This window comes from Mustela lutreola, chromosome 7 (assembly GCF_030435805.1).
Source record: "Mustela lutreola isolate mMusLut2 chromosome 7, mMusLut2.pri, whole genome shotgun sequence".
Classification (NCBI taxonomy): domain Eukaryota; kingdom Metazoa; phylum Chordata; class Mammalia; order Carnivora; family Mustelidae; genus Mustela; species Mustela lutreola.
In genome coordinates, this window is record NC_081296.1 from 36,364,337 (window position 1) to 36,390,169 (window position 25,833).

General features: G+C 42.7%; 1 protein-coding gene across 1 annotated transcript in view; it reads left to right on the forward strand.

The window, feature by feature from the left end:
- PTPN9 (protein tyrosine phosphatase non-receptor type 9) overlaps positions 1-24,343 on the forward strand; it is an 84,837-nt gene extending 60,494 nt beyond the window's left edge. The window contains exons 8-13 of the mRNA XM_059180333.1: positions 6,330-6,423; positions 11,609-11,675; positions 18,534-18,612; positions 20,041-20,191; positions 20,617-20,824; positions 21,639-24,343. Of these exons, the coding sequence (XP_059036316.1) occupies positions 6,330-6,423; positions 11,609-11,675; positions 18,534-18,612; positions 20,041-20,191; positions 20,617-20,824; positions 21,639-21,853 (814 nt within the window). The 3' untranslated portion in view covers positions 21,854-24,343. The remainder of the gene's footprint in view (positions 1-6,329; positions 6,424-11,608; positions 11,676-18,533; positions 18,613-20,040; positions 20,192-20,616; positions 20,825-21,638) is intronic.
- Positions 24,344-25,833: the final 1,490 nt, after the last annotated feature.

Genomic DNA, 25,833 nt, shown 5'->3' on the forward strand with positions numbered 1-25,833 from the left:
AACCATGTAATAATGGAGGCATTTTAAGATATTTTTCTGAAATGCACTTGTTTGGGGGAAACAACAAAAATGTAGGCTCTCAATTCCTGTTTTCATTGTGATCTCTGGTCCTTTTATTTGGGCAGTTTCTTTCTAGAGCATTTATAGTATAACATTACTTTCTTAGGAGGGGTTCTGGTGCATTAAAATAATCTACAGTCAGTAAGAGAAAAGAATTAACTCTTAGGAATTGGGCCTTTGGGATTTTCCTTGTATCTATCTATCTACAGAGCTACGTGGCTAGTTTATAACTAGTTCATAATTACTTGGTAACTATTGTTGGCCATAGGGCATAGATCATTTCTCTTAACTGCTCTCATTTTACCCTGTTGTCCCTGGCTGCTGCAGAAATTTCTGTTTCTGTGTTGAAAACTAGGGAAACTGTCCCAGGCTCAAGTTCCAGCATAGCCCAAAATCCCTTCTGTGATTTATGCAGGTTATTTCCCTTGGCTGCACCCCAGTTTTCCTGTATGTAATATATGATGTTCAACTCTGATATCAACCTGCTTGTGTAGCTTAAATGTTTTAAGAATCCTTGATTCTGTGAATACCTCTTCCCCCTTGTAATTCCTGTCCAGCTTGGTCAGTGTACTGTAAAGAAGATGCAGGGAGAGAGGCTTAGACAAAGGAAAGAGGGAAAAGAATGAGTTAGGAAAGGGATAAGAGAAGAGAGAAGAAACAGTTGAGAAGAAAGTCAATAGAGCAAAATGCAAAGGGAAGGGGAAAAAAACAGCAAGAAAGCAGAGCATATATCAAAGTGGAACAGAGTATCCTTTTCTCCCACACAGCTATTTCTTTCTTACCAGTTCACAGCCTCCATATGCATCCAGTCTTTGTCCCAATCAGTTCTTCCCCCTCTACTTTTGAATCAAGGAAGTATTATGGAGCTGAGAAGAGTCCTGGGCTGCTCCAAGAGGATGCATACTTGTCTTGGGGATTCCTAACTTTGTTCTGGGGACTTCTGCTGTGAGGTCCTTGAGATGTCATTTCTACTATTTCCCCCCTTCCCTCCATTAAAAAATCAGGTTTGGATTGTCCTCTTGGCATCATCCAAACCGGCCATCATGTTATAGACAGAGAATACTTTTCAGTCCTATTGAAAGACTTGCTAGTCTTGTCCCTTGTTGAATGAATGAGTCTCCCACTTCAGGAGCTAGAACCCAGAATCCAAATTAGCTCGAGGTCTCTGTCTTAGATACTAAGTTCCAGTAAAACTGCTTATACAGAACAAACTATTTCTCCTTTGGACTTCTGGATTATGAAGTAGATATCAGAGTACTTATTGTTGTCAGGATGCCCATGGACCAAGAAACTTTCTTTCTCTTTTTTCTTCTCCCCTACACCATGCTTTGAAAATGATATTTTAAAATTTATCTTTTTATTATAATTGTAGATTCCCATGAAGTTGTAAGAAATAATACAGAGAGATCACATGTACCCTTTCCAGAGTTTTCCCATGGTGTCTTCTTTTATAAATATAGGATCATGTAGTATCACAACTAGGATATTGCTATTATTATCCACCAGTCTTATTCAGATTTCCCCAGTTTTAGAGTGTGTGTGTGTATTTAGTTCCGGGTGATTTTTAGCCCACATGTTTGTTTGTATATCTATCACCACAGTCAAGATATAGACAAATTACATCATCACATACCTCAATCCCACCCCTCCCCATCCCTAACCCTTACAACCACTAATCTGGTCTCTGTTACTATAGTTTTTTCATTTCAAGAATGTTCTTATATAAGTAGAATCATACCATATGTAACCTTTTAGGATTGGCCTTTTTCCCTCAGTATAATTCCTTGGAGATTCACCCAAGTTGTTGTTTCATGTATCAATAGTTTATCCTTTTTATTGCCAAGTACTACTCCATGGTATGAATGGTTTGTTTAACTGTTCACCTGTTAAAGGACATCTAGGTTATTTAGAGTTTCTGGCACCTACAAGTAAAGCTGCTATGAATGATTGTATCTAGGTTTTGTATGAACATATGTTTGCATTGCTCTGGGACAAATGTCCAAGGGTGTGATGGGCATATGGTAATTAGATGTTTAGTTTGATGAGAAACTGCCCAGGTGTACCATTCGATGTACCCCCTAGCAATGTCTGAATGATCAAGTTTCTTAGCATCCTCATCAGCATTTGCTCTTGCCACCACCGTTTTTTATTTTAGTTGTCATAATAGGTGTGTAATAGGTTGGTATAATTTACATTTCCCTAATAGTTAATGATATCAAGCATCTTTCATGTGTTTATTTACCATCTGTATATTCTCTTCGCAAAATGTCATGCTTTTTTCCCTTTTTTTTTTTTTTAAAGATTTTATTTATTTATTTAACAAGAGAGAGCCACACAGCAAAAAGAGGGAGCACAAGCAAGGGGAATGGGAGAGAGAGAAGCAGGCTTCCTGCCGAGGAGGGAGCCGGATGTGGGGCTTGATCCCAGGACCCCAGGATCGTGACCTGAGCCGAAGGCAGACACCCAATGACTGAGCCACCCAGGCTCCCTTCAATTTGGACTTTTTATTAAACTATTGAGATTTGAGTTTTTAAATATAGTCTAGATACGGGTTCTTGGTTGGATACATGGTTTGTGGGTTTTTTGTTTTTTGTTTTTTAAAGATTTTATTTATTTATTTGACAGAGAGAGATCACAAGTAGGCAGAGAGGCAGGCAGAGAGAGAGAGAGAGAGGAGGAAGCAGGCTCCCCGCTGAGCAGAGAGCCCGATGTGGGACTCGATCCCAGGACCCTGAGATCATGACCTGAGCTGAAGGCAGCGGCTCAACCCACTGAGATACCCAGGCGCCCCTGTGGGGTTTTGTTTTGTTTTGTTTTTTGTCTGTAGCTTGTCTTTATCCTCTTAACACGGTCCCTGGTGAAGCACAAGTTTTATTCTGATGAAATCCTTTAATCAGGGTTCGCTTGTATGGATCACACTCTTGATGCCAAATCTAAGAACACCTAACCCTAAATCCCAAAGATTTTCTCCTTTTTTTCCTAAACATTTTATAGTGTTATATTTTACATTTATTTAAGTCTGTGATCTGTTTGAATTAATTTTTGTATAAGGTGTAAGATTTAGGTTGATGTTGATGTTGTGTGTGTGTATGCGCACATGCACTTTCATGTGCTTGTAGATACCCAGTTGCTCCAGCACCATTTGCTGACAAAAATCCTTCCTCCCTTGAATTGTTCTTGGGATTTTGTAAAATATCAGTTGGACTTATTTGTGTGGGAAGAGGGAATTTTTTAAAATATGGAAAAGTACAGAGTATAACATGATAAACAACTATGTTCCTGTCACCAGAATTAATACTGACAGTTTTTAATATTTTGTCATATTTGCTCTATCTTTCTTTGTTATAAAAAAGAAAGAATTCATTGTAAATGCCTTCCAATCCTCACCCTCAGTTCTCCCCTATTCGCCAGAAGCTACAACTACTATGAATATGGTGCCTTTTCCTTCCAGACTATTTTGTTTATTCTGTTACATATTTGTTGGTAGCTATGAATAATAGAATATTATTTTATATTAGATAATATTTATATTTTAGTAATTTTTTGCCTCATCAATATATATACTTCCCCCCCCAAAACAAAATAGTACTGAAGAATAGGAACGATAAAATTAATGGCAGTCCTCTGCCTTACTCTTGGTTCCTCCAGGTATCCATTTTCAACTCTTTCTTTCTTTTTTTTTTTTTTTAAAGATTGATTTATTTATTTGATAGACAGAAATCACAAGGAGGCAGAGAGGCAGGCAGAGAGCCCGATGTGGGGCTCAATTCCAGGACCCTGGGATCATGACCTGAGCTGAAGGCAGAGGCTTTAACCCACTGAGCCACCCAGGCTTCCCTCAACTCTTTCTTAATAGCTGTTTCTTCTGATATTTCTTCTGTGATTCTAAATAAAATGCTTGTAATACTCTTCATTGATTTTTATGTTAGGTAGGCATTTGGTGCTTATACCTTGTCTCCGGTTCACTTTTGACTGTTTTTCCAATAAAATAATGTCATATTTTTAATTAAATCAGTAGTCACTATTTACATTATTATGACTATGTAAATTTTTTCCACTACAGAACTAGATGGGCGGCTTCTATAAAATAAAATTAAGTTTTATCAATTCAATTTTTTGTTTCTTCTAGAGTTAATTACCTAACTTTTTTTAAAGATTTTATGTATGTATTTAAGAGAGAGAGCACAGAGGGAGAGGGAGAAGCAGACTCCCCACCAAGCAGGGAGCCCGATGTGGGGCTTGATCCCAGGATTCTGAGATCATGACCTGAGCCGAAGGCAGAGGCTTAACCCACTGAGCCACCCAGGCGCCCACCTTTGCAATCTTTATTGCAAGTATAATCAACTCTGCCATTATAGCGTAAAATAAGTCATGGACAGTACTAAACTGACAGGCTTAGTTGTGTTTCAGTAAAACTTGTATTTACAAAAACAGGTTGGCCAGGCTGTAGTTGCTGACTCCTGCTCTAGAATGATTGTCTTATTTTCTTAATTTTTTTCTCACATTTTTCATCACTTTGACTTTTCGTTTTACTCTGGAAAATTTCTTCAGCTTTCTTTTCCATCTCTTTTATTAAAGTTTTTACTTTGGTTAGCATACTTATTTTCCAAGAGCTTTTCTTCTCTGTTCCTTTCTTATAGCATCCTGCTCTTATTTCATAGATATAGTACCTTTTTCTCTCTGAGGGTATTAATTATAGTCTTTTATTTTTTATTTTTTTAAAATATTTTATTTATTTATTTGACAGAGCGAGATCATAAGTAGGCAGAGAGGCAGGTAGAGAGAGAGAGAGAGAGAGAGAAGGAAGCAGGCTCCCTACCAAGCAGAGAGCCCGACGCGGGACTCGATCCCAGGACCCTGAGATCATGACCTGAGCCAAAGGCAGAGGCCCAACCGACTGAGCCACCCAGGCGCCCTTAATTATAGTCTTTTAGTACTTTTTCTTACTGACTCTCTCTTGTGCTTTTTCCTTACTATGTGTTTGATTGGTCTCTTTTTTTGTGTTGGAGCTTTCTGTAATTATCTGGAGGTCTCTGGCTGTTAATTTACATTATGGGGGGCATCCTTAAAAGCTGCTTGGAAATGCTCTTTCTGTGAGTGATCTGCAAATTTAAATGATCAGCTAGCTTGTTGTTGATGTACTCCAAGTGATAGAATTCTTTCATATAGGGCTATTCACTTTCTCCAGAGAGGAATTTTCTACTTTCTTGCTTGGGAGGGTCCAAGCTTGATATAAATATAGGACAGGAGAGGACAGGGCAGGGAATTCTCACTATCATTCAGATTTTCATTTATTTCTCTATTTTTAACCCTGTGTCTCACCTTGCTTTCCAGGATTTGGGAGTGGTGAGAGTGAGTCATTGTGTCTCTCTGTAGATACCTCTGTGGGTCCTAGTTTTCTGCATTTGACCAAGGCAGCCAATATTCCTCCATCTGTTTTTCTCTGCCAAATGGATTTCACTCTTTGTTTGCAAATGTCTCTGCCATCATTTTGGGGTTTGTACTGATTAGTGCCTTTATTGTGATTTTACTAGATGAAGTGGAGTCAAACATATGCTGTCAACCTACCATATTAAACTGGAACTTAGGTTTCTTAGAAGCCAGATTTGTTTTTGGTGCTGTCTATACCCCTATCTCCCTCTCATTTTCTCTTTCTCTCTCTTTTTTTTTTTTTTAAGATTTTATATATTTATTTGGCACACAATGATCACAAGTAGGCAGAGAGGCAGGCAGAGAGACAGAAGGGGGAAGCAGACTCCCCACCGAGCAAGGAGCCAGACTCAGGGCTCAATCCCAGGACCCTGGGATCAGGACCTGAGCCTAAGGCAGAGGCCCAACCTACTGAGCCACCCAGGCACCCCTCATTTTCTCTTTTGAATGAAAATATCTTTATTTGCCCAGGAATACACACATATTAAAAATGTTAAATGAGGGGCACCTGGGTGACTCAGTCATTAAGCATCTGCCTTTGGCTCAGGTCATGATCCCAGAGCCCAGCATCAGGCTCCCTGCTCACTGCTTCTCCCTCTCCCACTCCCCCTGCTTGTGTTCCCTCTCTCCCTGTCACTTTCTCTGTCAAATAAATAAGTAAAATCTTAAAAAAAAATTTAAATGATACAGAATATGGATAGATTAGATCATTGCTTCATGTCTTCAACACCAATGGTAACGGTCACCCACCTTTGCGTCGCTGGACTTTGTATGTACACATATACACTCCTTCTGCCTTTTCTGTCTTTGTTTTAGTTTGTCTGTTTCATTTTCTTCAGGTCTCCAGGAAACCTAGAGAAGAACCGCTATGGGGATGTACCCTGCCTGGACCAAACTAGAGTGAAATTGACCAAACGAAGTGGTCACACTCAGGTACACAGATAAGTGCTATCTTTTCAGGAGCACTGAGTGAAATTTTCCAAAGTGAAGCTTACTAATGCCATAGTAGAAAGAACATGAACTCTACACCAGAGAGATCAGGTTGGAGTTTTAACTTTGCTATGTATGAGTTAGTCTGTTACCATAAGCAAGTCCCTGTAAGTCCATCTCACAGGACTAAGTGGAAATTAAATGGAAAAATTTATGTAAATGCTGATAGCGCAAGGTCTGGTATATCATAGGTGCTTGATAAATGTCAGTTATTTCTCCTTTCACTCCTAGTTGTAAAATTATAGTCCTGTTGTCCACCATATTAGTGAATGTATATGTATCAATACAGGGCAACTCTAATTAAAGTGACCTGTGATTTTTCCACCTAGAAGATCTAAAAATAATTTTGGACAACTAGTGTACGCGTAAGTATCTAGGGATAGAGTTGAAATGGTCAAGTGATTATGTTATTTAATATACTAATTTGATCATATCTGTTCATATTAAAAATCACATATGTTTATACTAGTATAGATATTTAGTGAAACTCCTCACATGCACCTTTAACATCAATGTCTTTGTCCTCATTTGAGCCATTTCCTGAGTCAATCTAACAGTTTTCCAGAGCACACAGTTTTTACTTCTTTAAGTATATGGTATTGTCACTGAAAAATTTATCCTAAACAAGAAAAGTCTATTAGCATAACATTAACACAGTTTATCCTTCCATCCATCCTGTATCCCATGTATTTTCTGTAGCATGATTATTCACTTACTGTTTTTTAAAGTCCTCTTCACAGCAACATCCAACACTTAGAATTTTGAGGTCAGCAACCAAGTATGTGTTACATTTCTTCTTTTTCCTTTGGATATGCCAATTCTGTCTGGTGCCTTCCATATGCATCAAAAAAACAGCATTGATTGAGGCCATTGTTCAAAGAAAGGAATTTAAATAGTGCCCGTTTAACATGGCCACACACTATAGGAGCTTGTTACATCCCGTCTCTTTTTTTCTGGGGGATAATTTTGGGGAAAATTATTGCCTAGTATTTGGGTATATATGATACGTGGATTGAGACCCTAGGATCATGGTTTTAACCCTTTTGACCCTACGTTTCCAGTATATAAACTGAATTCAATTGCTTCTTGGCCTTTTGGCTAAGATCATGTGTAAACTGAATTCATAGCCCTGCCCAGGACCCTTACGAAAGGGTTTTCCTGCAGGAGCATTAGCTCAGTGTCTGGCCAGCTTAGGGCAAATTCATGACTATTACTGAGATCATCAAATATATACTCTGAATGAGTGGAATATAATGGTTGAGTTGGGACTCTGGAGTCAGATAGCGGTATTTATCTGTCTTCTTGACTGCTGTGTTTCCAGTACCTAGAACAGTACATATCAGGCCTTCAGTAAATTATTTCTGATGGAATTAGTGAATCCCAGTATACCACCAGACTGTTCCAGTCATCCTATGATTAATCTAAAGATCATCACTTGAATTAAACTCCTTTCATTACTGCAAACATTGGCAGAAGCTTTATTTCTACAATAAATGGTGGATTCAGGTTTATTATTGAATTGGTCACCAGATTTGCTTCTGGAATTATAAAGCTATTAGTCACAGTTTCTATTGAACATAGCCCATAACATAGAGTACTTGGTTTGATTCTCTGCTATTTCAGTTTTCCCCCTAGTCTATGCTTTATGTCTGAGGTCATTTTCAGTTTTAATTTCTGATGATTCTTCTGAAATGGCTGATTTTAATTCCCAGTGCTTTCAAAGAGGAGGATACTGAAAGCTTGTATCCTTAGTTGTAAAGAAATAGTAAGTCTCCATTAAAGTAGTAAACTAGTGATATTTCTTTTCAAAGTGTGAAGGTAGCTCCAAGAGTAACAACTTATACATTACTTACAGAATAGTGTCGACTGGCTTGTACCAGGTAAATTCTTTGTATTTTTCTGTGCCTTCTTGCCTGGGTCCTACAGGGTATAGCACTTGATTGTGCCACGCTGAGCCGAAGATAGCCTGGGCGGACTATCGTGGGCCCTGGATATGCAGCCTGGTTGGGAGTGATTGAGGCTTTTAGCTTGCTGGGTCTGCTGCAGGTGGTTCCTTAGCTCAGTGAAGATGTCTTAGTCAGTAGAACACTAGTAGTATGAGGTCAGTATCAACTGCTGTGGAAGGAGAAAGCAAGAAACTCTTGCCTAAATAATTAGTAATAGGGGAACCTGGTTGGCTCAGTCCTTAAGCATCTGCCTTCAGCTCAGGTCATGATCCCAGGGTCCTGGGATCAAGCCCCGCTAGGGGTTCCCTGCTCAGTGGAGAGTCTGCTTCTCCCTCTTCCATTCCCTTTGCTTGTGTTCCCTCTCTCGCTGTCTGTCAAATAAATAATAAAAATCTTTAAAAATAAATAAATAACTAGTGATAGGATAAGTTGGTAGACTGACTGGCTAACAGACACATATCCGAGTAATGTGGGTTTGACCATGACGTGGAGAAGCCTTCTGAGGGTGGCTGTGGATACTGACAATTCAGACTGCCTTCCCCAAGCGATGGAACTCAGTGGAGAGAAGGTGACAGGTTTAGGGAGTCACTCTGACTTCCTAGAGTGGAGTGGACTATGAATTTTCTCTAGTTTGACATTGAAACTTTGTCTTTGTCCTCCTATGTCCCTCCACATGGTCTGCTATTCATAGTACCTTTAGATACTCTCAACTAGTTATACTGTGACTTGATACTGTGGCTGCATCTGTGGTTCTCTTCTCTCAGCTTGGATTATCAGCAAGAGTGTTGGCAGAGATCTTGTGAGAAGGTATAATAAAAATAATAAAAGTTAAAATCCTATTTAATTTCCTGATAGCTAATGATGTTGAATTAAGACTGAGGACACTAGGAGATGAGACAAGTCTCCCAGAAGACAGTGAGTCAAGATCTGTTCACTGAGGCTTCTCTAAATCTGTCTGGCTGTTGCTTTGTGTCAGTTCAGGTAGTAAAGGAGCCTGGGAGTTTGGCCAATGCTGTTGATGGTGCTAGATATGAGGTAGAGCTTTCTTCCTTCTCCAGTCACACTTTACCTTTTGTGTGTGACAGCATAGACAGGATGTTCCTGCTCAAGGTGCTTGGCTTGCCTCCCTTTTGGTTTTGAACCAATGCTGCAAATCTTAATGGACTCCTTTTTTGGTAAATAACAGCTTTATTGAGATGTAATTCACATACCATACAATTTGCGCATTTAAAGTATATAGGGGCACCCAGGGGGCTTAGTTGGTCCAGCATCCAACTCCTGATTTCAGCTCAGGTCATGATCTCAGGGTTCTTGGATTGAGCCCCATGTCTGGGTTTGCACTTGGTGGAGGGGGTGGGGTGTTTCTTCTTGGGATTTTTTCTCTCCTTTTTCCTCTGCCTCTCACCCTATTCAAGTGTACACATGCTCTCTCTCTCTCTAATAAATAAATAAAATCTTTTTTAAAAAATGTATATTGGGGGCACCTGGGTGGCTTAGTGGGTTAAGCCTCTGCCTTCAGCTCAGTTCATGATCTCAGGGTCCTGGGATCGAGTCCCACATCAGGCTCTCTGCTCAGCAGGGAGCCTCCTTCCCACGCTCTCTCTCCGCCTGCCTCTCTGTCTGCTTGTGATCTCTCTCTCTGTGTCAAGTAAATAAAATCTTTATTTAAAAAAAGTATATTATTCAGTAGTTTGGTTTTTGTCCTTTTTAAAAAGATAGATTATTTATTTATTTAGAGAGCACAGGTGCTTGCAAGTGGGGGGAGGAGCAGAGGGAGAGACTCTCCCATAGAGCCCCTCCTGAGCGTGGAGCCCCCAGTGGGGCTCATTTCTTGACTATGAGATCATGACCTGAGCTGAAAGCAAGAGTTGGACACTTAACCGACTGAGCCACCCAGGTGCCCCTAGTTCAGTTCTTTTTAAATATATTCACAGTGAATATTTAATATATTCACCACCACAGTCAACTTTAGAACATTCTTATCACCTGAAAAAGGAACTCCATACCCTTGGCAGTCAAACCCCATTTTCTCCCAGTCTGTATGCTTTCTGTCTCTATGGATTTGCCTATTTTGGACGTTTCGTATCAATGGAATCATACAATATGTAGCCTTTGTGTCTGGCTTCTTTCACTTAGCATGTTTTCAAGGTTCGTCCATGTTGTAGCATGTGTCAGTGCTTCACTCCATTTTATTGCTAAAAAATACTCTTTTATATGGCTAGTCACCTTTATTTCTCCATTCATCAAGTGAATACCATTTGAGTTGTTTCCATTTTTGGCTATTATAAATAATGCTGCTATGAATATTTGTGTGCAAGTTTTTCTGTGGACATGTATTTTCATTTCCCTTAGGAGTGAAATTGCTGGGTCATATGGTAACTCTGTGTTTAACCTTTAGAAGAATTGCCAGACTGTTTTCCAACATGACTGGATCATTTTACATTCCCGCTAGGGATATATGAGGGTACTAGTTTTTATACATCTTTGTCAACATTTGTTATTATCCATCTTGTACCTGTAACCATCCTAATGGGTATGATGTGGTATCTCCTCATGTTTTGGACTTTTCAGTTTTGTGTGTGTGTGTGTGTGTTTTTTTTAAGAATTTATTTATTTATGGGACGCCTGGGTGGCTCAGTTGGTTAAGCAGCTGCCTTCGGCTCAGGTCATGATCCCAGCGTCCTGGGATCGAGTCCCGCATCGGGCTCCTTGCTCAGCAGGGAGCCTGCTTCTCCCTCTGCCTACCATTCTGTCCGCCTGTACTCGCTCTCTCTCCCTCTCTCTCTCTGACAAATAAATAAATAAAATCTTTAAAAAAAAAAAAAAAAAAAAAAAAAAAATTTATTTATTTATTTGACAGAGAGAGATCACAAGTAGACAGAGAGGCAGGCAGAGAAAGAGAGAGAGGAGGAAGCAGGCTCCCTGCCAAGAAGATAGCCGAATGCAGGACTCGATCCCAGGACCCTGAGATCATGACCTGAGCCAAAGGCAGAGGCTTAACAACTGAGCCACCCAGGCAACCCTGTAGAAGCAAAGTTTTGAATTGATCCTTTTGCTCCTCACTGTCTTCCTGACAGGAAGAGAATATCTACACCTTGGGTTTTATTTACCTTGTACATCATTTTTCCCACCCAAATGGTGTATTTCACACAGCTGCAATGATATTTCCTTTTTATCATTAGACAGATTACATCAATGCCAGTTTCATGGATGGCTACAAGCAGAAGAATGCTTACATTGGTACGCAAGGTAAGTTAGGATGCTCCTTACAAGTTGGTTTTATGTCATCTACCTATGATTTCTTGTACCTGATGATTGCATACCTTTTGAAGGCTATGGTAACTTGAGGTCATGTTATGGCCACTAGATCCCGGCCTTTCATAATTATTGGGGGTTATTGAGGAAGGCAGAGGAGGGGTATAGAGTTTCTGTACCAGATATGCCTGGAAACTCACTGCATAGAGATAAACTAGAGAATTGAACATACAACACTACTACAAGTTTTAGGATTATGCATTGCCAACCTATGGGACTGGGACATCAGAACTCACTGGCCTGTGAAATGTTCTTTATGTCCAATAGGAGGCCAGGAGTGGCAGTGGGAATTCTCAGAGATTGAGTCCTGTCTGTGAAAGGGTGTTGCTGTCCTAAGTGACTTTTGCTTGTTCTTGTAAATCAGGGAGCACCCAGAAGTCTTCTGACATAGATAGTCTATACTAGGTCTAACAGTGAAGATTTCAGACAGAGTTTCTACAAATGCTTCTGTAAGCCCCAATTCCTCCTAACCTGGCCTCGGCCATCTGAAGGAGAATACCAAGTTGTCTTCAAAGAGGGTGGGGAGAGATCACAACACAGGAGGACATAAGAGGCTTTGGCCATTGCAGAGCATGACCAGCAAAAGATCTGGCAGATACCTCCTTAGCAAGTGATAAAACTTAGTATCACCAATAATAGGTAGGTATTATGCCTCTGTTGTGATATAGTGAGAACTATACAACATAACCTTCATTGTTTGTGGTCAGTGTTGAAGTCTGAATCGTGAAAAGTAAACCAGACAAATCCAGATGGGATGGTGGGACATACTATTAGAAAACTGGCTTAGACTCTTCAAAGTTAAAGCCATGAAGCCATGAAAAACAAAAGCAGGGAACTATTCTAGATTAAAGGAGACCAAAGAGATATGATAACCAAAGGTATGTGCCCATTATTGGAACTTCAGTTTAGAGAAGAAGACTATTAAGGACAAACTTGGGATACATGGAGACTATTATGTTAGATAATATTACTGTATCAGTGTTTAATTGGTTCAGTGTGACAATGGTATTGTTCTCTAGGAATATATATAGAGAGAGATTTCTCTTGTAATCTTGTAATGATAGCTAAAAATAATAGCTTTTTTTTTTTTTTTTTTTAAGATTTTATTTGTTTGACAGAGAGAGACCACAAGCAGGCAGAGAGGCAGGCAGAGAGAGAGGGGAGGAAGCAGGCTCCCTGCCGAGCAGAGAGCCCAACTCGGGGACTCGATCCCAGGACCCCAGGATCATGACCCGAGCTGAAAGCAGAGGCCTCAACCCACTGAGCCACCCAGGCGCCCCAAAAATCATAGCTTTAAAGCTCAAGAATTTATGAGTACATTGTAGTATTCTTCCAGTTTTTCATTGGTTTCAAATTTTTCAAATTTGATATATTGTTAATTGGTCTGATGGTTACAGGCTTATATTTCCCCCCCTACGAGGGGCCCGAGAGTAGGGGCTTTGTTGAGGAGGATGGCTTTGGCAGATTGGACTTATGGTGGATAAGGATTGGCTCAAGGGTACCCCAGAATGCTTCCTCCTCCAGGTTTAGAAGGCAAAGCTACCACTCGGAGTTGTAGGAATTGGATTCTTTAGGGTGGCTTTGAAGGCCCTATCCCGAAGAAACTCCCCTAAGAGTATGAGAGAGACTTTTTTTTTTTTAAGATTTTATTTTATTTATTTGACATACAGAGATCACAAATAGGCAAAGAGGCAGGCAGAGAGGGGAAGCAGGCTCCCCACTGAGCAGAGAACCTGATGTGGGGCTCGATCAGGACCCCAGGATCATGACCTGAACCGAAGGCAGAGACTTTTTTTTTTTTTTTAAAAGATTTTATTTATTTATTTGACAGAGAGAGATCACAAGCAGGCAGAGAGGCAGGCAGAGAGAGAAGGAAGCAGGCTCCCCGCTGAGCAGAGAGCCCAATGTGGGGCTCGATCCCAGGACCCTGAGATCATGACCTGAGCCGAAGGCAGTGGCCTAACCCACTGAGCCACCCAGGCGCCCCCCGAAGGCAGAGACTTTAACCCACTGAGCCACCCAGGTCCCCCGAGAGAGACATTTTGACAGTATCAGTACTCTTTTAGGACTGGAAGATGGGGTCCTGTGATGTGGAAAAGGCTAATTTGATTTCCTTGGCTAACTTTCTTGGCTATATTCAGTATTTTGATTCTTATAATACATTTCTACTAATAATATCTGTTATCTATTGAGAGTATCTATTATATATCAGGCTTATAATCTTCATCTAATTATTACAGACTCTGCAAAGAGGATTTATTAACCCATGAACAAACCCAAAGAGGTTTGGCGATCTTGGATCACACCGCTAGTAAGTGGCAGAGCCAGGATTTGAGAGTGTGTCTGATTCAGAAGTCCTTGTAAGCCAAGCCAAAGGATTGTTGTGCCCATGTCAGCATAAACCACTAACTTGAGTTCTTTAGAAAAGTTGACTGTTAAAGAGTAATCTGGGAAGTGCAGCATTCTCTTCTAAATCTCTCTTGTGCCTTGGAAGAAATTATGACCCCTCTTTGCCAAGCCCGAGTCTGAGTGGGATCTGGGTTGTTAGGTGCTCTGATTGGCAACAGCATTTTTTTTTTTTAAAGATTTTATTTATTTATTTGACAGAGAGAAATCACAAGTAGTTGGAGAGGCAGGCAGAGAGAGAGAGGGAAGCAGGCTCCCTGCTGAGCAGAGAGCCCGATGCGGGACTTGATCCCAGGACCCTGAGATCCTGACCTGAGCCGAAGGCAGCGGCCCAACCCACTGAGCCACCCAGGCGCCCCAGGCAACAGCATTTTTGCCAGTGATTTGCAGGTGGAAAATAAAGCATAGAGGTGCTGCTGTGGTGCAGGATAGTAGGATGTGGACAAGGCTGGGATCAGTGATATGGAAAGGGAGTTCTCACTATCTTCTTCACATGCATACTATGGTAATGTAAGTGCATTGTAGAAAATTTAAAAGATAGAAATGAAATTCACTCATAACCCTGAGACCCAGAGATAATGTTAACATTCTATAGTGTCTCCTTCCAAACCATTTTCCTTCTTTCTTCCTTCCTCCCTCCCTCCCTTTCTCTCTTTCTTTCTTTCTTTTTTTATGTATTTATTTGATAGGCAGAGATCACAAGTAGCCAGAGAGGCAGGCATAGAGAGAGGAGGGGAAGCAGGCTCCCTGCTGAGCACAGAGCCCAGTGCAGGGGCTCCATCCCAGGACTGTGAGATCATGACCTGAGCCGAAGGCAGAGGCTTTAACCCACTGAGCCACCCAGGTGCCCCCAAACTGTTTTCTGTACAAATAGATGTAGACATATAAAATATCTAACAAGATGGATTCTATCTACTTGTTACCTAAAAAGGTAACAAGTGAACAAAATTTCATTTGATGGTATCTTGTGAATACCTTTCTAGAGCAAAAATAATAGATCTTACAACATCACCTTTATGAACTACTTCAACCATGGATATGCCGTAATTTAACAGCCCTCTCTTGGTAGACATTTAGCTTGCTTCCGAAACCTCACATGCTTTTGGCAGTGTTCATTTCTGCAAGAGGGAATTCTAGTGTGATAAAATATTAATGCTACTAAAAGGCTTTAGCAAAAATGGTAGTAAAACCAGCAGACTTCCAGGACAAAATCAACCCTTGATACTGCCCTTCTTCTCTGAAAGCAGAGGAGGAAGAAGGACTGGGAAAGTACAGGGAATTATCCCAAGTTGTTACTTCCTTGATTTAAAGGGAATTGTTGGCCCACAAGTATGTTCAGAGTTTCCCCTGAGTGCCCAGCCCTGTAAAGGTTCTTTTTTTTTTTTTTTTTTTTTAAGATTTTATTTTTTTATTTATTTGTCAGAGAGAGAGAGAGGGAGAGCGAGCAAGCACAGGCAGACAGAATGGCAGGCAGAGGCAGAGGGAGAAGCAGGCTCCCTGCCGAGCAAGGAGCCCGATGTGGGACTCGATCCCAGGACACTGGGATCATGACCTGAGCCAAAGGCAGCTGCTTAACCAACTGAGCCACCCAGGCGTCCCCCTGTGAAGGTTCTAACTCTAAAAGGAGAACTCGACAATGTGGCTATTACCCTCGGCACCATGTTTGCTGAGATGAGATTTTTCTTACAAACTAAAGTGATTCATATAAGACCCATACATTAAATGGTTAAGCTGGGGGTTTTTGTTTTAAGATTTTATTTATTTATTTGATAAAGGGAGATCACAAGTCAGCAGAGAGGCAGGCAGAGAGGCAGGGGTTGGGGTGGGGTGGGGGAAGCAGGCTCCCCGCTGTGCAGAGAGCTGGATGCGGGGGCTTGATCCCAGGACCCTGAGATCATGTCCTGAGCTGAAGGCAGAGGCTCAACCTACTGAGCTACCCAGGCACCCCTGGTTAAGCTGTTTGGATCCAGCTGTGTCATCAAGAGCTGTCTATGTTGTGATGAAGCAAGTTTTTTATTTTTAATTTGTTTCTATTTATTTATTTATTTTTGAGAGAGAGAGAGAGAGAGACAGAACAGGGAAGGGACAGAAGAGGAAGAGAGAGACTTTTTTTTTTTTTTAAAGATTTTATTTATTGGACAGACAGAGATCACAAGTCAGCAGAGAGAGCGGGGGAGGCAGGCTCCCCGCTGAGCTGAGAGCCTGATGTGGGGCTTAATCCCAGGAACCTAGGGTCATGACCTGAGTGGAAGGCAGAGGATTTAGCCCACTGAGCCACCCAGGCACTCCAGGAAGAGAGAGACTCTTAAGCAGTCTCTACACTGAGTATTAGAAAGGGGGTTTGACCTCACAACCTTGAGATCATGACCAGAGCCAAAACTGAGAGTCAATGCTTAACCAACTGAGCCACCCAGGCACCCCTGTGATGAAGCAAATTTTTAGAAAGATTCAGCTGGCAGGGGTATCCAGAATAGACTGGAAGAGGAGTCCTATTCAGAAAAATAAACCAAAACAGTACTACAGTAACTCAGACAAAAGATGATGTGTGGTCCTTGTGGCTTTGAAGTTGGGTCGGGACGGCATGATAAAAGCCAAAAAGAATCCAAAGACAAAAAAAAGTCTCTAGAACTTAGTGACTGCTTCTGGAAGATAAAGGAAATGGGAAGTCAGAGTTGACTGCAACTTTTTAAGACTGAGTGATTTAAGAATGTCAATACTTTTTTAAACAGAGATGGGAAAGGAGAGAGAGAAGGCTAATTTTGAAGAAAGAGATTGATTCGCAAGCATGTTGGGCCTAAGGAGACCCATGACAGGACATGGAAGGGGATTGGTTCAGTAGGCTACTGATGATGATAAGGCTTTAGGGAGATGGAAACAGCTAGAGGCATGTACACAGTTGACACTGTCTGTGTGTACGTGCCAGTTCAAACCCTGATGGTAAGACTCTTGGGAAGGGGGACGCCTGGGTGGCTCAGTTGGTTGAGCAGCTGCCTTCGGCTCAGGTCATGATCCCGTCGTCCTGGGATTGAGTCCCACATCGGGCTCCTTGCTCGGCTGGGAGCCTGCTTCTCCCTCTGCCTGCCATTCTGTCTGCCTGTGCTCACTCCCCCCCCCCCTCTGATAAATAAATAAAATCTTTAAAAAAAAAAAAAGACTCTTGGGAAGGCACATAACAGTATTTCTCAAACTGTAACTTAACCTACAGCTTCACTTGGGATCTTGTTAAAATGCAGATTGCACATTTCTTTCTTTCTTTCAAAAAAAGATTTTATTTCTTTATTTGACAGAGGTCACAAGTAGGCAGAGAGGCAGGCAGAGAGAGAGAGGAGGAAGCAGGCTCCCTGAGCAGAGAGCCCGATGTGGGACTTGATCCCAGAACCCTGAGATCATGACCCGAGCCGAAGGCAGAGGCTTTAACCAGCTGAGCCACCCAGGAGCCCGTAGATTTCTAATTTCTAATACTCTCTCATACAATGCTGGTGCTGGTGGTTCACGGACCACCCTGAATAGCAGGGATGCCCCAAGAAGAGCAGGGAAGCTAGCCTCTGTGTTTTGGAGTTATTAGTTGAGGGAAAAAACCCAGCAATTCCTGGGGCGCCTGAGTGGCTCAGTGGGTTAAGCCTCTGCCTTTGGCTCAGATCATGATCTCAGGGTCCTGGGATCAAGCCCCACATCAGGCTCTCTGCTCAGCAGGGAGCCTGCTTCCTCCTCTATCTCTGCCTGCCTCTCTGCCTACTTGTGATCTCTGTCAGATAAATGATTAAATATCTTTAAAAATAAAAAACCCATTGGGTGCCTGGGGTGGCTCAGTGGGTTAAAGCCTCGCCTTCGGCTCAGGTCATGATCCCAGGGTCCTGGGATCGAGCCCCAGTCGGGCTCTGTGCTCCGCAGGGAGCCTGCTTTTCCCCACCGACCCCCGCCCCTGCCTGCCTCTCTGCCTACTTGTGATCTCTCTCTCTCTCTGTCAAATAAATAAAATCTTTAAAAAAAAAAAATTTATCTCTCCCTCTCCTTCTGCCCCTCCCCCATGCATTCTCTCCCTCTGTAAAATAAATAAGATAGGGGCGCCTGGGTGGCTCAGTGGGTTGAGGCCTCTGCCTTCTGCTCAGGTCATGATCCCAGGGTCCTGGGATCGAGCCCCATCCGGCTCTCTGCTCAGCGGTGAGCCTGCTTCCTCCTCACTCTGACTGTCTCTCTGCCTACTTGTGATCTCTGTCTGTCAAATAAATAAAAAAAATCTTTAAAAAAAAAAAAAAATAAATAATAAAATAAATAAGATAAATCTTTGAAAAAAAAAATAAAAAGATAAAGAAAAAACCTAGAAATTCCTGAGAAGGAAAGAAGGGCTTCCAGGGTAATGTTCCTTGTCTTATCCTTCCATTCCAGGCCCTTTGGAGAATACCTATCGTGATTTCTGGCTCATGGTATGGGAGCAAAAAGTCCTGGTGATCGTCATGACCACCCGGTGAGTTCTTCCCCTTTCCTCCCTCTGCATTCTGCCTCCACCCTGTTCCCAAACATCGGAGATTCAAGAGGGGAGTTTAGCTCATAGAACAATGAGGATTAGGAAAGCCATGGCATGAGATGTTTTAGCTTTGTCTTAGTTGACCCAGAATTAACAAAGCCAGGGTATGGTGGGAATTGATAGATCTAACTTGTCACAGTTTTGATCTAACTTTTCAAAATTTTAATCCCTGGCTCTGGTGACCTTGTGCCAGTTATAGGCTATTCTGAGGTCCTGGCCTTATCCACTAAATGAAGTGTAAGCAAACGTGGGGCAATTCACTTTTAACCTGCTCCCTACTTCCAAAGGGCAGCAGTCTTCCTGGCTTCTAAATTACCAGTTCCCCTTTATTCTCTCCTTCCCTACTACTTTTGGCAGTTTTTCTGCTCATTCGTATTTCCACCTGTAAAAGAATTGTAAAAAGAGAGATGAAACATAGTTGGTCAGGCAGGAAGCTCTTGATGAAAGGAATCCTTTTGAAATTTTGGTCTACATATCTGCCAAAACTTGAGGAATTACAAATTCATTAGTATCATCATTATCATTATGATAATTAGAACCTATTTCAGATGAGGAGAAAAATGTTAATGAAAATCTTTGCTCAGTTCCCTTTCTCATGGCACAGTCACAACCACCTTTGCTTCGGAGAGGTGGTAGTACAAGAAATACCACCTTGGAGCATTCAAGCCACTACAGGGCAGTGAGGGGGCGCCTGGGTTGCTCAGTGGGTTAAAGCCTCTGCCTTTGACTCAGGTCATGATCCCAGGGTCCTGGGATCAAGCCCTTCATCGGGCTCTCTGTTCAGCTGGGGGTCTGCTTCCCCCTCCCTCTCTGCCTGCCTCTGCCTGCTGTAATCTCTGTCAAGTAAATAAATAAAAATCTTAAAAAAATTTGTTTTGTTTTGTTTTGTTTTGTTTTAAAAGGGTAGTGAGGTGGATTTTAGGCCTTCACATAAACCTCCTGCTAGCCTCCCAGGAGCTGGGCCTTTCCTACTTCTCTCAGCCAAGTGCCCCTATTGGGGAAGAGAATGAACGGTGGCTGAGATACAGGGCAGGGAGTTTCATCTGGCTTACCGTATTTTCTCTGCTCTCTTTTTTTGTCCACCCAGTATTTATCCTGGATATATGAGGAATAGCAAGAGGTATCAGGAAAGGCACCAAATGGTATAACAGGCACCCAATAAATGTCTGCTAAATGAGTATATGCAAGAACGTTAGCTGTTGCTACCTCTGTTTAGAATGAAGGTTTCCCACGTTTTCTGCCAAGAAGCAAAGGTGTAAGTTAGAAGCTATGCAAGAGATGACATTGCTCTTTGGGGTACAGCAGATCATAGCTTTCTGCTGTGGAAAGGAAGGATGGAAGGCTTACCTTGCTCTGTGTTGTCTTCAGGTTTGAGGAGGGTGGCAGGAGAAAGTGTGGCCAGTACTGGCCATTAGAAAGAGACTCTCGGATCAAATTTGGCTTCCTCACGGTGACCAATCTAGGCGTGGAGAACATGAACCATTACAAAAAAACAACGCTAGAAATTCACAACATAGAGGTAAATCCCAGTTTCTATTTTTAGCTGGGGGAGGTTTTTAAGCTGGGGGAGAACTTTTATGGTAAAGGAAATTTCCAGAGGGAATAGGCAGAAATCCAGGCAGCTTATAAGTTAATTTCTTTTTCCTGGGAACAGGATATGGATATTCAGCTCAGAGCAAATATACCCATGTTGTCTCAGCACAACAATGGCATTACTTAGGAACAAAACTTAAAAGAAATCTGGGTCCTACATAGGGAATTCTGTCCTCTTCAGAGAGTTAGCCTTTCCTTTAGGCTTGTGGAAAAGCAATTGTGGAGAAAGTTGAGGGTGGTAGGCAGGAACCTTGGTGAGGATACCAGGGAATTGGGAAACTAGAAAAGCCAAATGTAGTCAGGGGTAAGCTGAAATGACCTCATTAACTTTTGCTTCTTTTCTCATCCAAGGAGCGGCAGAAACGCCAGGTGACCCACTTTCAGTTCCTGAGCTGGCCAGATTATGGTGTCCCTTCCTCGGCAGCTTCTCTCATCGACTTCTTGAGAGTAGTCAGGAAGCAGCAGAGGCTGGCTGTCAGCAGCATGGGAGCGCGCTCCAAAGGGCAGTGCCCTGAGCCACCCATTGTCGTCCACTGCAGCGCAGGCATAGGCAGGACAGGTAATATACCTGATGACATGGCAGCTTACAGAGCATCCAGGGGTAGTAAAGATGGGAGAGAAATAACAAAGCTCTTAGATGCTAATTTGTGAGAATTTGATCTATCAGTAGTGAACTGCCATGAAAAATTCCTCTTTAATGTCCTTTTGGTATCCCCGGCACCAGCTATGCTAGCCAAAATATATACTTCAGAGGCCAGGGCCACTAGGGCTTGATGCTTTACACATCCCATCAGCATGATTATCTTCTGGCCCCATCACTGTCACCTGGATGTTCAGAGAGCTCAGCTGGTCTATTGCTTCCTTCTCATCCCCCTCCTTAAAGAGATCCCCACCCTGGAGCTGTGCTGTCATTCCAGAGCTAGTTAGCAGCTTTTACCTTAAGGGATGTGCATTGCAGGGATTGCTGGTCTTTGTAGTTCAGAGGTCACTTTAGGAGAAAGTCAGAAAGAATAGGTTTCTGTTAGGTCTTTGTGGAAGAGTTGTGGAGTCTCTGAAAAATTAGGGCCCAGGTGTAGGAATGCTGTCATTCTGTCTTGTCTAAGATTGAAGCAGGTAGTTCTACTATGTCACCTTCCCACCTTCTCTTCCTATTACCTGCAGTACTGTCTTTAGTCAAGAGGCTTCTCATTCCTCTGGACCCCTAACACTCCAAAGTGACCCCCTCCTTGAATCCTTTCAGGTCTAAGGCCACCTGGCTATGTACCGTGAGGCACCTTGCCCTTGAATTCATTCATCCAGCCTGTCTCATTTGGTAGAGGGAAGGATAGACAGGAGAGACAGACCAGTTATGACCACTTCTTTCCTTCCTTCAGGTACCTTCTGCTCACTGGACATCTGCCTGGCACAGCTGGAGGAGCTTGGCACCCTTAACGTGTTCCAGACGGTGTCCCGCATGAGGACCCAGAGGGCCTTCAGCATCCAGACCCCTGAGCAGTACTATTTTTGCTACAAGGCAATCCTGGAGTTTGCAGAGAGGGAGGGCATGGTGCCCTCCAGTCACAACCTCCTGGCCATGGAGGGTCAGTAACTGTCCCACGATCCTCCTACGTGCTGGCCAGCCTTCCTTAAACTACCCTGGACACCGCTGAGCCTATAGGTTGCCATCAGTTATGCTGAAGCAATGGACCAACCTCTTCCTCGTGTCTCCTGGCGCACTCATGCACGCAAGGCAGCCTTTCCCTTTGGCTAGATAGTTGTGGTGAAATTGCCACTAGAAGGGTCCAGCAGCAATGTGTTCTTAATTCCCAGCACCTGCTATCGAACTGTGCCTTATTAAAACCAAATTGTGGCTATTGGTTTTTGCCAGGGGCCCCGAGGTAAGTGGGGAAGGAAACTCCCTCCCCCCTTTCCCAGTGCCGTTCCCCTTCTCAAGGTCTCTTTCCCATTCCTTCCCTTTGCTAGGATTTGATGGGGAGGTTTGGTGAGCATCCACCTTCCTTCCCAGAGAGCTTGACCAAGTTACATACTCTAGAGAACGTCCCGAGTGCCAAGCACGTTTATACATAGGGCGTGTATTCCAGTCTTTTCTGTCATTCTGTGTGTATGTGTGTGTGTATGCGCGTGTGCGCATGCACTTATGTGTATGGGTCCATATGTATGTGTGTATATAATATATATTGTATGTGATAATATGGTGGTATTCTATAAATACATATACACAGAGATACTCCTTTGTAGACTTTCCTGGGGCTCCGTGTTGCAGTTCAGGACTCTTTGCTTCTTGGACCCTACTGTTTATCCTGGATGAGCTGGGGCTGGGGAACATGTCTCTTGTCAGATGCCAGAGTGGTAAAGAGGATACACACATATATTCACCCCTCATGCTCCTGCCACAGGCCCTCATTCTTACATAATGACTTATCTCTTTCCAGGATATTGGAGCTGAGAATTCTGATTTGTGGTGACACTGGTTTAACTCAGCATGAATTACCTTATCTAATGATTTTACTCTGTTTACTTTGCCAATTTGAGGACTAGACCTCCACTGTGACTCCAGACCCCTCTTCACTCTTTCTGTCCCTTGGAGCTTGGGGTCTGGGAGTAAAGATGAGCAGTCAGAGCCAAGAGCAATTGGTACGAAGTCTTAGAAGAAAGGAGAGGGAGCCCAGGTGTGAGAGAGAGAAAACTACTATGAGAATCCCTCCTTAGGAGAATGAACTGGGGCCCCAGTTTATTCTCCTAGAAAGTTCCTTTTCTTATGTAACTTGGCCCTGTCCACTTAAATGCCCATCTCCTCCTGCCTAGCAGCCTAACCTGGAGCTTAGGCTGAGTGGGCTCTGTGTCAATATAATGCTTAACCCCTGGTTGGCTAGGGCAGTTGCCTGCAATCACTGTTTGCCCCCTCTTCACCCATCCTGTCCCTGTCTGCTCCCAGCCTGCCCAGCCTGATGTGCCAGGGATGGAATCAAGAGTCCCCAGTGTTCCACATTCCCAAGAAAATCCCAGGAACCCCTAAACCTTCTATCCCAGATGAGGTTGGCAGCTGATCAGACCTCAATAATTTTATACTGTAATAATAAGCTCTTTGAATGTATATATTCTTATTTTTACAATCTTTTCATTTTGTATTTAACATCAATGGACTGAGTCAGATTCAGAAAATAATTGTAAATGTTCATATCAATATCTTATAGCGATACAGTTTTGTATTTACATATAAATATACCAACATGATCAAACCCTTTTAGCTTCATCAGTTTAGTAGCATTCTGGGCCGGGAAGGTGAGAAGGGGGTCCAAGAGCTGATCTGGGAGGGTTGGGGAGGCAGGGAGGGACCTAGGTATCTGAGACTTTCAGTTCTAAGAGCCATTTGCTTTATCCATAGACCACAGCCCTAACTCTGGGCAGGCAAAGGAAACCACCAGTTGAGGGCTTGCTGGGTGCCAGTCTCTGTGCTTGGTGCTTTTCCCCCCCATTACCTCATTCAAACCTGAAAATAATTGAGCGAGATTCGTATGTTCACTCCCTTCTATTTCTATATAGATGTGGAATGTAAGGTTTGGAAGATTATAGTGATTTGCTGTAGAACTGGAGCTCAGGTTGGTTTGCTGGTGGCCTCTTCACTGTGTTGCTCTCTTTCAAAGATCAGGGTAGTGTTTTGTCCTTGGAAACCAGAGAGAATTTTTTTTAGCTCTCCTTTCAGAGTATGAGCTGTTTCTAAATTCCAGGTAGTTGATCCTGAGCCCATGCTGCATATAGGGTGACAGAGTTGGTGACTGGTACTCCCAGGTAGGACCTCCTGATGTAGGATCCTGAGGTCTGCAGAGTACCAAAGGGATCATTCTTGTAGGAAACACCGTACATAGGGGTACACTGGTCTTTGTGGGAAGATCTTGAGTCATTCATTTGCATCTCTCTCTCAGAATGGAACCAGAAGCTTTGTCCATGTAGCACCATGCCCCATGCCATGTAGCTACTCCCTGTTGACCAGTGACAGCCTGCCCAGTTGGGGCAGTTCTGGCCTGGAGAGTGTGCAAATATTGGGGTGTTTTTAAATAAAAGTGATAGCTAATGTCTACTGGGTCCTTAATTCTGTTCCACAAACTGTTCAAAGTGCTTTCTAGATACTACTCACCACCCTCAGAACAATTTTTTGAGGTAGGTATTGATAAAACAAACAAACAAAACTGAGGTACAGAAAAATTTTAATTAACCAATCAAGAACCCCAGTCATCTGATTTGAAACCATCTGTTGTTAACTCTTATACTAGATTATCTCTAAGGATCCATCTCCTGATCTCCCAACAGATTTTTCGAGCTTTTTACTTTAATCAAGAGCCGAAGTGTAGAACAAAAGATTAAGCCAACCCTTTCCCTGGATGAGTATGTTCTGTTGGGAGCAAGCAAGCATAAGAGGTGAACAGCGAAATCTGAGAAATTAGAGGGGTTTGGGAAAATGTGGAGGAAACGAGATTAATGATAAGAGATCTGGAGGAGTTGGCCTTGAACTGTCTTTTGTTTGAAGAGGCTGTAACCAAAGTGTTCTGCAAATTCAGAAGTTATACATGAGTTGCACATTTGAGGATTGGTGAGGTTATGACTTCTAAGAGCTCCATAAAAGCGCAGATTCCTGGGTCCTGCCTGGTAGGTGGTTGAGTGACAGGATGAGCCAGGCCAGAAACACTGTCTTAGTTTGTGTTCCTGACTCTAAGGAAGGTTAACAAACGGATGTTTCCTAAATCTGAGAGCAAGGGATCAATAGCTTTCCCCTACTGCCATAGTTTACTTGTAGCTTTTACCATTGTGAAGAGTGACTTCTCAAAATGTGAGCCTACCTGAGCTAGGTGTTTGAAGAGGGAAAGAAAGGGGAAGACCAAGAAAGAGCCTAGATCTGTTCAGGAAGTCAAGACTCTCACACAGGAGGTTGGTGAATAAAGCAAGAGAATCCACTATCAAATGGTGGACTATATAGCTGAGAACGTAAGATAAAGAAAAAGTGTTTGGGCAGGGGGGCAGGGAAGAGCACTGTGGGCCAACTCAGGCTTTTTCCCATTTGAGTGCTATTTTTTTCATCTAACTTATTGTCTCTAGCATTGGTCCCTTCATCGTGCCTGTCCCTGTCAGCTAGGATGGCACTCCTGCAGTAGTGTGCCCTGACACCCTCAGTGTAGGAGGCCTACCACTGTCAATCTCCATGTCACCACATATGCAGGTAAATGACAGATTGGGACCAATTCTTGGGAGACTGGACTATTTAGCTTTGTAGCTTGAGGGAGATGAGACTCTTAAAAGCAGACATGCACACAGAAACTCACAGATCAGAGACCTGGGGGGAAGTGGGACAGGAAGAAAGCCTTCCTAGAGTAACTGAGCTCTTTAGTAGTTTTGAGGTCTCACCACTCAACCCAAGCCAACTCCTAGCTTCCTTTTTGTAAAAGAAGCAGCTTCATCAGATGATACTACCACAGACCTTCCAACTCTTTAAGGGGCTAGTTCTTTGATGGACAATGTGAGTTCCTATAGAGGAACCATCAGGCCCTTCTTTGGTGGGTCAGCTCTGACTCCCAA